This window comes from Malaclemys terrapin, chromosome 8, assembly GCF_027887155.1.
Source record: "Malaclemys terrapin pileata isolate rMalTer1 chromosome 8, rMalTer1.hap1, whole genome shotgun sequence".
Lineage (NCBI taxonomy): Eukaryota > Metazoa > Chordata > Testudines > Emydidae > Malaclemys > Malaclemys terrapin.
Genome location: NC_071512.1, coordinates 53,413,347 through 53,428,821, shown reverse-complemented (window position 1 = coordinate 53,428,821; position 15,475 = coordinate 53,413,347). Strand labels below are relative to the sequence as shown.

The 15,475-nt window shown below is 44.5% G+C and overlaps 2 protein-coding genes across 3 annotated transcripts in view; both read right to left on the bottom strand.

Annotated features, from left to right (window-relative positions):
* The window catches only part of FAM163A (family with sequence similarity 163 member A), a 95,274-nt gene extending 93,862 nt beyond the window's left edge, over positions 1–1,412 (bottom strand). The window contains exons 1-2 of one of the 2 annotated variants that reach the window (XM_054036390.1): positions 1,331–1,406; positions 471–499 (exon numbers count right to left, since the gene is read on the bottom strand). The gene's annotated coding sequence lies outside the window, so the exon portion shown is untranslated. Of the gene's footprint in view, positions 1–470; positions 500–1,330 lie in introns of both variants that reach the window. The other variant, XM_054036391.1, reaches the window with a different exon arrangement.
* A 6,078-nt stretch (positions 1,413–7,490) lies between these two features.
* TDRD5 (tudor domain containing 5) overlaps positions 7,491–15,475 on the bottom strand; it is a 29,208-nt gene continuing 21,223 nt past the window's right edge. The window contains exons 13-17 of the mRNA XM_054037887.1: positions 13,881–14,054; positions 12,328–12,537; positions 11,808–11,963; positions 8,839–9,055; positions 7,491–8,042 (exon numbers count right to left, since the gene is read on the bottom strand). Of these exons, the coding sequence (XP_053893862.1) occupies positions 7,786–8,042; positions 8,839–9,055; positions 11,808–11,963; positions 12,328–12,537; positions 13,881–14,054 (1,014 nt within the window). The 3' untranslated portion in view covers positions 7,491–7,785. The remainder of the gene's footprint in view (positions 8,043–8,838; positions 9,056–11,807; positions 11,964–12,327; positions 12,538–13,880; positions 14,055–15,475) is intronic.

The window sequence follows — 15,475 nt, the reverse complement described above, 5'->3', positions numbered from 1 at the left end:
GCGGTAAGATTTTTTTGGCTCCCGAAGACAGCGTTATATCAGGGTAGAGGTGTATTTTATGCTTACTGTGAAAGGTAACTCTAAAATGGCACTGTTGAGGCTCCTTATTTGTTGTGTTTCAATTTGTACATCATATTTGATTAGTTTACAAGAGCTTTTTTTCCTCTCCCCCTCTACAAACTACCGGGGATCTGAAAGTTAACCTCATTTTTTCTGGTTCATGTATCACCAGTAATAAAAATATGCAGGCCACATTCTGCCTTTAGGTGCATCTGAATATTACCTCCAACAGGGTCCACCAGCAGTGCACTGAAGGTGGACAATGAGATTGTGAAGTTCTGAGGGCAGAATGTAGCTCTGCAATGGAAAATTAGTCAATGTTGTTGCTGATGCAGGAGCCAGAAAAGAATTAAGTTCACTTTTCCACAGCAGAACTGGCTTTGCAGGGCTATGACAAGTGGTACACTTACTTCTGTCATGGCAGTCAGCAGATCTGATTCTACATACGCAAAGGGAGAAAAAAAAAAGTATGATTTTCAAACTTTTCAAAGCATAACAGCTCTTTAAATAATTGTAAAGGTGATGATAAAAATAGTCTCGGCCTGAACAGTGAAATTCCTGATTGGTGTTATCTGTTCTGTAACTTATACTGCTGTGCCTTTATCTCTTGGATTTTGTCACATTATATCTGGACCTGCTAAAATTGAACTAAAGCTCTTGAACTGTGTCTATACTGCATGGTCTGTGTTTAAGGGGGTTTTCAATGCAGTTAAATTAACTCAAAGCAGCACCTTTCTCTCCTCCACCCCGAGTCTAGACAAAGGTTTTGTCTCTTACCCTTCCAGCGGGTTCTAGTCTGAAAAGTAACTAAAAATGGCATTGTGGGGGCTGTTCAAGTTTGCCTCTTGACTTGCAGATTAAAAAAATCATTTTACAAATGTTATTTCTACCTGCCCACCCTGCACATTTCACTGGGGAGCTGAGTCAAGCTGGGTTTGTTCCATCTGACAAACTGCCAGCAAAACATTTCACAAGCCAAACTGTGCCCTCAGCCACACTGCAACAACCCCCACTCCTACACTGTATTTGCAAAGGGGTAACTGGTGGCATTTAGTCAAGTTTTGTTGACGCATAAGATGGTACAGACTCCAGCTCACTCCTTCCTCACTGCTGGCTCCTGGAGCACTGACAGGAGTAAAAAAAAAAAAAGAAAAAAAGCAGTAAAACCTTTTGTTACCAAAGTCAGCAGCTGTATCTGAGTATACACAAGCAGATCTGCTAAGAAAGAAGTGCCATTTTCAGAGCCACTTTTTGAAGAATAAAACATTACCTATCTGTAACTGTTGTTCTTCTTCAAGATATGAGGCAGATGTGTACTCTACTTAGGTGTCTGCATGCCCAGTGCACCGGAGCAGGAGAACTTTGCCTAGTAGTGCCTGAAGGGGCTGTGCTCATGCCCTAGCCCCTCCCCTTGCTATCTAAAGGTAGCACCACTCCAAACCCCTCATAGGAGGGGCTCAGAGTCTACTTAAACAAGTACTGGAGGATTGTCTTCCCAAAGTTTGCAACAGATCTGGATGCAGCAGTAACGGCATATTGGTTTGTAAAAGTATGCACCGAGAACCAAGTGGCAGACTTGCAGATGTCCACTATAGGAATGTTGCTTAGAAATGCCATCAACATGGAATGAGCTTGCACCCTTTGAGGAAGAGTAGCCTGGGATACTTTGTATGCTGTCATGATACACGAAATTATCCACCTGGAGATCGTCTGAAGAAAACCACTTGACCCTTCATTCGGTCTGCACATGAAACAAACAAACAAATTAGATGAGGAGCAGAAAGGTTTGATCCTAACCAGATAAAAAGCTAAACATCCCCTGACATCGAATGTTTGGAGACACTGTTCCTCTGCAGTTGAATGCAGCTTAGGGAAGAACCCGGGCACATATATAGCTTGGTTCAAGTGAAACTAGAAAACTACTTTGCAACCACACCCTAAGTTTTTATCCAGAGTTACTTTGTCTTTAGAAAATTGCATGGAAGGAGGCTCCACCACCAAACCCTGCAGCTCACCCACTCTCCTTGCAGATGTTATTGCCACAAGAAAGGCAATTTTCTGACAGAAGGAAGAAAAGTTTCCAGAGGCTCAAATGGAGGTCCCATAAGAGTTGCTAAAACAATATTTAGGTCCTACAGAGGAATCATCTCTTTAACCAGCGTGGGAAGACCAATTATTCCTTTCAAGAACCTCAGTGCCCTGGGGTTTGAAAACACGACTTGCCCTGCAGGGGTGGATGAAACACCAAAAATGCCACCTGGTGGACTCTCAGTGAACTAAGTGCAAGACCAGAAGACTGAAGGTGTAACTGGTTTTCCAAGATGTCCTGGATACAAGCCAGCTTCAGTTGAACTTCCCAGGCTAATGACCATATCAAGAACCATTTCCATTCTACTGAATAGGAAGCCCTCAACCAGAGCCACCTACTATTGAGCAAGACTTGTCAGACCTCCTCCGCACATTGCTCCTCCTCATCTAGCCAGGCAGCATCCACGCTGTGCAATGCAGAAAGCTGAGCCGAGCACTGGATGCAAAACCTGACCGTGATGCTCGATCAGGAGGTCGGGTGAAGAGGAAGTGATATGGGAAGTCAACTTGATAATGTGAGGAGGTTGGAGAATCAATACCATCATGGCCATGCTAGAAAAATGAGAATTAGCGTAGCATGGTCCAACTTCATCTTGAGAACGACCTGCAGGATGATCCAAATTTGACAAGCATACAGGACTGCCAATTCCCAACTCAGGTGAAAAATCCTGGTCAGGGAACCTGGACTGAGGCCCTCCTTGGAGGCGAAACAGCCAGTATTTCTTGTGGTCTCTCATGGCAAACAGGCAGATTGTCAGGACACGCCAAACTCCAAAAATGGACCACCGGATGCTGGGCTTCAGAACCCATTCATGAGTCAGGGAGTGTGTTCCACCATCTGTTCATGTAATACATCACGGTGGTATTGGCGGTGAGCATAAGAGGCACGGTGTCCCAGATAAAAAGTAACAGAGGGTCCTGTGGCACGTTTAAGACTAACAGAAGTATAGGGAGCATAAGCTTTTGTGGGTAAGAATCTCACTTCTTCAGATGCAAGTCCCAGTGTCCCAGATGTGATCTTGAAGAGTCTGACCGGCATTGTAGATGACACAAAGCTCTAGGACACTGATGTGCAGAGAAGCTTCCCATTTTGACCACAGGCCTTGAACTTCCAGTGACTCCAGATGTGTTCCCCAACCTATTAAGGAGGCATTGGTGACAATAGTTATGGTCAGTGGAGACTGAGCCAAGGGAATGCCATAGCACCTTTCCCTGAACTGTCCATGAGCATAAGGAGTCTAGGATCAGTGGAGGAAGTTGAACCAGTCTGCCTAAGGGATGACTATTCGGATGACAGACCTATTTCAGTGACATTTGAATAGGATGAAGGCACAATCTGGCAAACTGGACTACCTGTGTGCATGTAACTATATGGCCTAGTGACATCAAGCATATACGGGCAGTGCTTGAGGGTTGAAACTGCCGTTCCAGACACAGGTGGCAAATTGCTTAGAATCAGTCAGTCAACAGACACACTCAAATTCAAAGTCAGTCAGAGCCCCAGTGGGCTCTGTTCTTTGAGCTGGAACAAAATGTTTACTTCCTGCTGTTTAAGAGGAGACCTAGACGATACAGTAAGCACAGCTTGAACTGAATGTGAGAGGATTTCTTCTCTGGACCTGCCCCTCAGTAGCCAATTGGCCAAATATGGGAAGATATGAATTCCCCTCTTCATGAAGTATGCTGTCACTACAATGATGCATTTGGTACAAACTTGGGGAGCAAGGGACTGACCAAAAGGGAGCATGCTTTACTGATGGTTGTGACAGACCAGTACTAACTGGAGAAACCTCCATGTAAAAATAAGCAACTTGAAGGTCTAGGGCAGCAAACTAGTCCTTGTGATTTAAGGCAGGGGAGGACAGTTGCATGTATCTGATATATTTGTTGAGATTGCGGAGGTTGAGGATAGGTCTCATCCCTCCCTTGGGCTTGGGAACTAGGGAATACTGGGAGTAGAATCCCTGACCCTCATACTGCAGGGGAACCTCCTCTATGACCCTATTCCTCTCCCCTTCCCGCAAGACACTAGAGACTGAACCTGTTCGAGAAGCCGTGTCTCATGAGCGGGATCCCTGAAAAGGGACAGGGTAATGGGGAGGAGAGGAGTGATGGAGATGAACTGTATGGCATAACCCGATCTGATGATGCTTAGGACCCAGATGTCGGTGGTAATCAAGTCCCAAACACCATAAAAACAGGCCAGCCTGTCCCCGAAAGGGTGGGATGGAAAAGGAGGTTACTACTGGATCACTGACCTGGATACATGAGTCAAAATGGGCACTTGGTTGATACTGGGGGAGGAATGTGAGCCAGCTGGTTAACCCAGAACCAGAGGACCTTCTCCTCTGGGTTCTATGGCCCTTGCGGGAGTAGTCCTGCTGCCACACAGAGAGGGAGAGCAGTCTCACAAAACACTGCAAGCAGCAATGCTGCTATCTATTATACTGGCATCTGTTTATGGCTGAAGTATATAGTCCCAAAGAACATGAAGCATCTCTGGAGTCTTTAAAAGAGTGAAGGGTTTCATCAGTTTTCTCTGAAACAAAACCCAGCCATCAAATAGTAAGTCCTCAGTAGTTTACTGTACACTGAACACAATGCCTGAATTCTGCAGCCATGAGCCCCCTCCACGTGCTCACAGCTGATGTCATAATTCTGGCCATGGCATCTGCCACATCCAGGGCTGACTGCAGTGAGGTCTTGGTCACCACATGGCCTTCCACAATGAAGACGATAAACTCTTCCCTAGAGGGTTCTGGCAACTTGTTCATGAACTTAGACATGGCCACCCAACTGACAAAGACATTTAGAAAGCAACGCCTGCTGGTTTGTGATGCGCATTTCCAGGGAAACGGAGGTATAAATCTTCCTTCCCATTAAGTCCATCTTCTTGGACTCTTTGTCCTTAGGGGTGGACTTGTATCTTCTCTGCCATGCCCTGTCATTTACGGCAGTTACACCACCAGAGAGAGTTAGGGGACAGGTGGGAGTAGAAACCCTCAAAGCCCTCCATGGGAAGGAAGTACTGCTTCTCTGAATGCTTTGCCATGAAAGGCAACAAAGCTGGAGTATTCCACAGGGCCTTTAGAGGCTCTAGAAGAGCCTCATTTATTGGGTGGGCTACTCTCCCTGGAGCTGATTGTTGGAGAATATCTGCATATTCTCCTGCAGGAATTCTACCTGGATACCCAAGATAGAGCCCACACGCGTCAGATGTGCCTTAAAGTCTTCAGACACCGAGGGAGAGGAAGATTCAGGCACAGTAAGTTTATTCGGGTAGGAGGAGATGATCTGCTGCGCCAATGATGGGTCCTGTTCTTTCACTACAGGATCCAGTTCAAACAGCCCCAGAGGTCCAGGGGAAACAGGCTCAGAAGTCACTTGCAGCTGAGATGACTTGTGAGTGGAAGCTACCATCAGGACCCGTGATCTGGCTCTAGAGCAGGTCAAGGAGTGAGATCTCAGGGACTCATTAGCATCCCAAGGAGGCCAGTAGGCATATGGATAAGACATTGCTGGCCAGCAGGCACTGGACCAAGAGCCCGTCCTGACTGTGGGACACATGCCAATCTCAGCATCAATGGTGATCCAAATGCAATCTCTGGTGCCTGTGTGACAATGAGGGGGAGGACAACCCCAAGCAGGATCTTGAGGATTCCTGGAGGTTTTCTGGTGACAATGTGGGAGCCAGCCCCAACAGGGCAAATGGTCAGACTCATCTGAAGCCCATACAGGGGCAGCATCAATGCCAAAGAGGAACAGGGGATCAGCACACCAGTGGTTCTGAATGAGATACACTTCTACCCAGTACCAAGGCAAAGGGCCGTATTGAACTCTAAGGGATCTGCTACCAAGATGACTGTCCCAAAATACACACCAGTGTCAAGGGGGCTTTTGGTGTCAGGCCCTATGTTGGCCTCCACTCCACAATCTGAGGCCTGGGAGGTGTGAACTATGGTACCAATGAACTTGGCAGCTCTGCAATGCAGCTGGAAGGTGCCAAGGGCACAATGGAGGGTGATGCAGTAGAAGGCATGGCACCAAAGCACTCGAACCAGTGGAGGGTCTGGGACTGAGGGGCAAATCACGTCTGTTGCCACCGGCATGCAGTCAGTCAGTGCTGGTGCAGACTTCATCAGTACCAGACTTTATAGATGGCCCACAGCTTGAACCTGAGTCAATGGTACAGGCTTTCACTGATCTCAGCATGGTACCAGTCTGACAGATCTGCTTCATCCCATGTACTGGAGGGAGTACAGTATCAGTGACCACTCCTCTTAGAAGATGAGGAGTTTCCCCAAACCGTGAAATGGTCCCAATTAGTTTTATGGGACCAATTCCTCACCCTACCAGAGAAGGGTGAACGACCGCTCTTCCTCTTGGGGGAAACCCAATGTGCAACGACATCACTTGCTGAATCTGAAGGTGACTACCACTGGGACGAGGGCCTCTGTGCCTCATGGCCTGATCTAGCAGGTGCTGCTTCAGCTGCAACACTCTTACCACCTGAGTCCTCTTTGTGAGCAACTTGCAGATGGGGCACTTCTCTTTAATGTGTCCTTCACTGAGACACAATAAGCACCTCATGTGGGCGTCACTGTTGGGAGATGGCACCACACAATGGCAGTGCTTGAACCCTAGTGAGGGCATCACAGACAGCAGCCAACTGCTCTAATACTATACTCACACTGAAATGAAACTAAGGTATTACTAACTACTATATACACACAAGAAAAAGTTCTCAGAAACAGAACAAAAGTGTGAAGCGAAACAGGACAGAGCTCAGACTCTAGCCACAGGGGGTCAGAAGGAACCGAGGGGCTTGAGGCAGTGCTGCCTTTTATAGTCGGGGAGGGGCTAAAGCTGCAATGGCACAAGCGCCATCCCTACAAATATTGCTAGGCAGATCTCTCCGGTTCCAGTACACTGGGGGCATGCACATCTGAGCTGAATACACAGCTGCATCTACTTGAAGAACCATCACCATATTGTAACATTATGTAGATGCGGCAAGACAGTGGGGCACGAGGTAGGCCGTTTTACTGGTTAGCAGTGCTCACCACAGGCTGGATGGCCTGACTTACGATGTGACCAGTAGTTGTACTACCAAGAAAAGGATTATGTGATGATCCATTGCATTTAAAAAATCCTTACTCACAATAAATCATAAGTTGCGACGCTCAAGGCAATACCTGTTTGAGGGAAAGTGGTTTAGGGGTGAGTGGAAAGAGGATTTTTTTGTTTGTTTTTAAGATGGTCTGTTTCTAACATGCCAAATCTGACCCATTTCCTTCCTCCACCTTTTGGAGACTGTTTATACGCACAACACAACATTGAAACACAATTCAAACCACTATATTAAAAAGAACAGTCATTACACAGCAGTACAATAGAAGGAATATAACCATCTCCACCGAAAATAAAAGCAACATTTGTCCTATACACACAGGCATGTCCAAGGAGACCCTAGGCTCTAGTTATCAGGAGGATGAGCATCTCTTATGCCAAAGAGAAATGGCACAGGAGAACCAGCCCCTCAAAGAGTATCTGCTTTGTTTCTCCATCTTGTCTGATGCAGTACAAGTGGATTAGACTTCTTTCTTGAGAAACCAGACAGCTTGGGGTTCCTCCTCCTCATGTCTCCAACTTTCTCAGGACAGCGAACCAGTGAAAAAGGCCACTGGAGGTGGCCAAGCGTGCAGCAGCTCCCAATGCTGCGGTAGGCGAGCTGCGAGGGACGTAGAGCTTCTGGGACACCTGGAGCTCAGCAGCTAGGATCAGGGAATTCTGATCCTCAGCCCCTCGGGTAGTGCAGCTGTTACTGCTACTCAGTGGGATAACTTGGGTCCTCAAGAGGTCCTCATTCTTTACCTTCTCTGGAATGACTTCCCCTGCATAGTAAATGAGAAGGGTGAAAGGATGGTCTAATGGATAGGGCACTGGACTGGGACTCAGAAGAACTGGATTCTCTGCTCTACTACAGACATACTATGCAACCTTGGGTGAGTCACTTATTTTATCCTGTAAAATGGGGATAAATATTTCATTACCTCAAAGGGGTGTTGTGAAGTTAAAATCAATTTATGTTTCAGAGGACAGACACATGGGAGCTAAGAGGGCTTTAGAAAGAACAAGGGCTTCACTGTCTCTCATTTTCCATGGTCTTACATGGAATCCCTTAAATGCCAGGAGATGAGAGTCCATTTAATATTGGGAAATTCTAACATTTGAAACAGACAGGCAAAAATATTTAGGATAAGGGCTGGACAAAGGTAACAGAAGAAAAATATCTGGATAAGACAGGGAAATGAACCAAGAGAGGAATAAACCTCAATTCAAGTTCATCTCCATGAAATACTTATGAATCCACTTCTCTGCACATGGGGCCAGCCTGAAGTATTGCATCAATCCACAGTCACTGTTATTGCCATCTGTCCATTGCACCAAGAAGCCAAGATTCAAGGTCTCCATTTGCATACACCAGTGCCCTAGCCCCAGGATTCCTGAGCCCAGCTTCTGGCTGTAACGGACTTCAGACAATACCAAGAAACATCCACCAGTGCCATTAACATAGTACCAGGATCGCAGCGCTAGGGCCAGCATTCAAACTGGGTAGTGGAATGCACATACTAATACCCCTTCAGTCTTCACACATCCTAAAAAACCACTCAGACAAATCCACAGTACCATTCTGCTTCTCCAAAGATACAGCTGCTGTTGTAAGTGAGGCAGAAACAGCTGGTGCTGTAAGAAGCTGGACCTTGTTAGGAGATATTTTGTTCGGATCAGTCTCCAGTTGGCTAGGCTCTGCTGAGGGCTGGGAACAGCTTAGGGAGACACAAAACTCTTCCAGTGACTTGGACAAAATAGCAGGATCTGATAAATCTCCAAGAGAGGCTGGTGTCTGCAATCAAATATAAAACAGAGCAGAGAGCGAGATTAGTGCACCCACAATTCATCAACTGTCCTGGTCACCATATAGTTAAGCATCCAGACATATCTGGAAAGGAATTCTAGCAACTGCGTTTATTTTTAATTATTGTTTTTGGCCAATTGCACAAGATCAGGGCCAGAGAGCAGCACCTCCTCCACATTCTCCAAGAAGGGCGGCTGCTTATTGCAACATACAAAATTCCATCTCTGCTCATGTCTTAATAAGTTATTAATGGTCTGCTGTAAAAAACCCTCATAATTCTTGAGCTGAGAGAGGCCCCAGGCACAGCAAGACTGACAATGACAGAGTGAGCACAAGGGAGTTTGGACTGAGGTTGAGTATGCTGCTCAGTCAATTTTTAGTTGAATAAAACCTTAGCTTCTAGTTTAATTCACAGATCTGTACTGGGACTGATGTTTGTATTTACTAATTTACTGGAAAAGGGGAGGATAGGAAAAAACTTCAAGAACTTTCTAACTATAAGGATGAGTTAATGCACTTGCAGAGGCTACCTAGGGAGGCTGCAGAATCCCCATCCTTGGAGGCTTTTAAGAACAGGTTAGAAAAGCATCTGTAAGTGATGGTCTAGGTATACTTAATCCTGCCTCAGCATGGCAGGATGGACTAGATGACCTCGAGATCCCCACATTTCTATGAACTGTAAAATGACAACATTTACAGTAGAAACAAAATTGTTTAAGATAGTTACGGCTAGACATGACTGTGGGGAGCTCCTGAAGTAGTAAACAAACTAGGAAGCATATATATTATATATATATATATATATATATATATATATATATATATACATACACACACATACACACACGCACATATACGTATATTATAGACAAAGGAAATTCAGCGTTGACAAATGCAAGTTAGTTCAAATTATTCTTTCCAAATGTGCATTAACTGACACTGCTCGGTTGCAAATTAACCAACCACTTGGGAAAGACATGGCCATTGATGTTAATAGCTCAATGGAAACCTCTGCTCAAATATGCAGCAGTCAACGTATGAGAACAATCCACAGTGAACTGAGATAAAGCACAAAAGATAGAAACCCTCAGGCTCCAGACACAAGCCAACTACTAATTGATGGGGGACTAGGAAGAATCTTCTCCTAAGGGAAGTTTTTTCCATAATTGTCATTTACAGAGTTTCTTGTACCTTCTTCTTAAGTACTTGACTGGGATCACTGTCAGACAAGATCCTGGACTAGATGAACTGTTCTGCTGTAGTAGGGAGATTCCTAGGCTCCTAAAGCCACATGATCAGCTAATAGTTGTGTAGTTATGTCTGAGTCAGTACATGAGGAATTCTGCATTCTCACATCATCCATTCTGATCTCCCCTTCTCTTCTCCCCGCCTCTGCTTGCACAAGCTATGTTGTCTGCTCTTCTCTCATTACCTTAGTGCCACTTTCCTCACCCCAACCTCTTTGCTCTCACAAAGCCTCACCCCATCTCCACCCCAGGAAGGCCCATCTTTCCTACCCCTCATTTCTTCCAGCTCTTCCCTTGATCCTCTCAAATCTGGTTTCTGATACCCCACTAGAACGGTGCTCATCATGGTCACTAACCACCTCTTCCTTGCAGTTAATGAGCTGTAATAATGCACAAAAAACTTGTAGGTATTTGATCATTCCTGATCCCTCTGCTGACATCAACACTAGAACAATCTATGCCCCTCCACTATTCCCTCCTTTTGTCCATCCCAAACTCTGCATTCATAAATGGTCATGTTAACTTATACCATTAGATAGTCATTATTTATTATCACCATCTAAGTATCAGCACTCACTTTGTGCCCCACATGTCCCACAAATGATCCTCCCCAACCTTACTATTAAGAATCCTGACTTCAATCCCCTAACTCATCAAGCAGTAAGAGGCATTGGCAATACTGACTAAGCCGCTTCAAATAAATTCAGCCATAGACGCACTTTTAAAGTTGTTAACATAGAGCCTGCTCCTCCTCCCACTGAAGTTAACTGTAAAACTCCCGCTCAGTTCCCTGATGCAAGATCAGGTTCAGTGTGAACCTACACTGAGTAGATTTTACAGATTTCCCACCTATAACAGAACTGGTCACACCAAGAGTATGCCAGGGGAAAACAAACAGCCAGGGAGTCTCTCTGTGGAAGCTGACAAGCACTCTCCACTATCAGGCCCAAGCATTACACTAATATAAAGCTGCTGAGTCTGGAATACTAACTACATTTATATATTATAAAGATTCTTTTCTGGGTTCTTTCATTGCCACATGAAAAGGAAGGGTCAACACTGTTGACTAGAGACACGTAGTGCATACAGGAGATATGTACGCTTCCCCCCAGAGTTCTCTAAGAGAATCTAGATTTACCTGGAACCATTCAACTCACTCCTGCAAATCAGTCTCTATTAGCAGAGACTGCCAATCATACCAAAGCATGGCATAGTTCTCTGATACAAAGATACTGAATTAGGATGAGACATTACATTTTGTTTCACGTTACTTGCTATAATTGGATTAATTTGGGAGGCACTCAGACAAACTGGTGGTGGGCACAAATATAAGAACCTAGACACAGAGGTAGGTAGATTATCTTAAAACAGTTGTGCCTCATTTGGACTAAAATTTCAATTTAATAAAGAGCAAAAAAAATATTTCCAGGAATATTAAAATAATTTAAAAAACAAAATACGCCACTATACCAGGCCAGAAAATGTGTACTTACCTTCAGCCCCCCGGTGGGCTCCAGGACTTCTCCCAGAACCAGTGTCTCCTCGATTGGATATTTTGACTTTTCAACTGCTGTCCTTGTCATGTTCACATGATCCAAAAGTGGCCACACATCATCCCAAGTCTCTTCAGCAGCAGCAAAATGCCCTACCTAAGACACCCAGTACAGTGGGCATGGAGAGGAGAAAAAGCGGGAAGGGAAGAAATATATGGAAAATCTGGAAAAAATTGCAACCGAGAGAAATAGCATTAAAGGATCAAATTATTTAACCCTTAATTGAGAGTGGACTTAAACCTCTCATTTTATTTCCAAACAAAAAAAACTTTTCAGGCACACAAAAACTTGAAGTTGTGTTGGTGTAGGAGGCCAGCAAGATAGGGTTTTGGCCAGGTTTCCCCATTAAATCAGCATATGCGGCCTACTGTGCATCATGCACAAAAATGTTTAAATCCCTTAGGATGTCACCATGGGGCATTTGTCCATTTCCCTCCCTCCACGAAAGATTACAAGTAACCTGTTGCAGCTGCTCTTTGCTTTGCAGGCTCTGATTCCTTCCTTCATGGCTGGAGGTCTGGCTGGAAGATATCACAGTATCCAATTGCAAGGTGTCATGGCCAATACCAGTCTGCTTCTGTAAGATTTGCAGAGGCAACCAATTTTCATCCCAGATGTCTGCGATCACAGACACCGGCTCTAGGTATGGCATCTCCACATGAGGACTTTCCTTTAAAAAAAAAAAAAAAAAAAAAAAAAAAAAAAAAAAAAAAACCACGCAACTAACTCAAGTTGATATTCTATAAGACTATGTGAAGAAACCAGAAACCATTTAATGAAGGGCAGAGAGTGGAACTCATTTCTCCTTATCCTTGTCCACCTCTCCATTTTCTAAATACCTGCAGCCCCCTCTTATTTAGCCTCAAGACTTCAGTGAGGTTTGATAGTTACAGTGGATACCGCTTAATAGCAATCCTAATATTAACAACTTCCAGTTAATAGGAACATATGGCTAGGAACCAATCCCATCCCACTGACTTTAAAGTTCATGAGACTTGGATTTTGGCAACAGGCATGTCGCTTATGGCAACTTTTTGAGATGCCTTCCCTGGCTACAGACCCACAAGCTTGCCTGCAGTTGGGAGAGGAGGGTACAGACAGGGCAGCAGCTGGCTTCCACAGTTGCCATTTATCTGACGGTTGCTAGTAAGCACAAGGAAGGCTTGTGGGGATGCAGCCAGGGAAGGATGCACTGGGACATGCTAAGCCTGGTCCCCCAGTGCCAGGCCAGGGTGCTCAGCATGTCCCAGTGCATCCATCCCTGGTTGCAGCCCCTCAAGCCTTCCCTCCTCCCTAGCAACCTTCAGATAAATGACAACTTTTTATTGGGAACAGAGTGGTTGCTAACAAATGGAATCTACTGTACTTTAAAAATGGACAGAAAAGTAATTGCATGTCTAAGTCTGGAAGATTTTAATACAGCACACACTAGCAGCATTGCCGCAACACCATTCTTTGTCCTAAGATATGGAGTTCCAGCATTTTGCTCCTTTCTGTGGATGAACGGAATACTCTGACATATAGAATCTGGTTTCTTGGGAGGTTCAATTCCACTGTTTTCTTTTGCTTGCATTTAAACAAAATGTATGCTAGTAAGTTAACACTTATTTGCTTAAGAGCATTCTTCTCCACTAACACTAGTTCATATCGTCATCCACAAGTCTGCAAAATTTCATTGCCAAAAACTGTTCCTATCCTAATACCTCGCCACCACCTATAAGTATAAAGATTAACAACCTTTGCAAACATCTCTTGAACAATATTTAAAGTTTGCAGTTTTATTACAGCAGTTTTAAGTTGTCACCAACACTTGATTCCTCTGGGGAGCTCCTTTCTAGGTCTTATTCTTCCTTACCCTTCACTGCAGGTAAACACGTTTGCAAAATGCTTTTTGGAATTTCCCTAATCTTACTGTCAGCTGCAAGCTGATTAAGGGACAGTCTCAGCTCAACCTCAATTAAGTTATTCAGTATTGGGGAAAAAAAAAAAAAAAAAAAAAAACACCAACCTCACCTGCATTCCCAGTTTTGGATTTCTGGGCTCTCCATTTGGACTTTCCTGGGAATTTTTGTAGTTTTTGCCTTGTGAGTCCCATGAAGGGAGAGAAGAATTCACAGAGCAGGCATGTTCTTGTACCCTTTCTTCAGGTTCTAAGCACACTGCATCCTTCTGGTCAACCTGAGATCTCTAGAAAGAGAACAGCAACTTTATTTCAGCTCGACTGTACATGCTGCCTTTTTTTTTTTTTAATTCTGATTTTAAAAGATTTATTGTATATGACACAAATTACTATACAAAAATATGTAGAGCCATCCACCCAGTGAACCAAGAACTCACCCATAACATCTATTATTTCAAAAGAGCATAAGCAAAAGTAGTAAGGTACAATTCTGTACAGTACATACACAATATTTATATTGTGCGAGATAATTAGCTATAAGATTCCAAATGCAGACACACAGCTCTCATTCTGCTTGAGAACAGAGCATGATCATTTGTTATTTGTATTATGGTAACACCTATAGGCCCCAATAAAGATGGTGGTCATTGTGCTAGGCACTGTGCACAGTGTTTAAAACAGGATGCTTAGATTTGTTACACTAGTTTTAAATTAGTTATATTATGAGAGATATTAAAAATGGTTCCAATAATACTCAGGTCAAGGAACAATGCAACATCTGGGCACCACATTTTAGGAAAGATGTGGACAAATTAGAGAAAGTCCAGAGAAGAGCAACAAAAATGATTAAAAGTCTAGAAAACATGACCTATGAGGGAAGATTGAAAAAAAAATTGGGTTTGTTTAGTCTGGAGAAGAGAAGACAGAGGGGACATGATAACAGTTTTTAAGTACATAAAAGATTGTTACAAGGAAGAAGGAGAAAAATTGTTCTCCTTAACCTCCGAGGATAGGACAAGAAGCAATGGGCTTAAATTGCAGCAAGGGCAGTTTAGGTTGGATATTAGGAAAAACTTCCTAACTGTCAGGGCAGTTAAGCACTGAAATAAATTGCCTTGGGAGGTTATGGAATATCCTTCACTGGAGATTTTTAAGAGCAGGTTAGACAATTACCTGTCAGGTATGGTCTAGATCAGTATTTCTCAAACTAGGGTCCACAAAATGGGGTCCCCGGGCCCTGCTGATCAACTCCTCCTCCACCCTCCCAGGAGGGGGGACAGGATGCACTCGGGGGAGGGGACGGAATCATGTCCAGGGCCATCACCCCACTGATCAACTCCTCCCCCACCCTCCCAGTACAACTGTTCCCTGGTGTGCAGGAGGCACTGGGAGGGCAGAGGAGGAGCAGGGACGGGGCGCGTTCGGGGAAGGGGGTGGAAAGAGGTGTAGGGTTGGGGTGGAGCCTTGGGGGAAGGGGTGAAGTGGGGGCAGGGCCTGGGGCTGACCAGGGAGCTTGGGGGTCCACAAAAATTTTTAAATCAAAATGGGAGTCCTTGGGTTGCTAAAGTTCCCATGCTCAAAAACTGCTTTTCATTTTTTTTTTAAACAAACTAAATTTAGGATGAACAAGCCAAATTTTAATAGCAATAAGCCATGCCAGGGTGTTTATTAGGTGGATTATGGCGTGCTTCTCTGACGGCTGAATCCT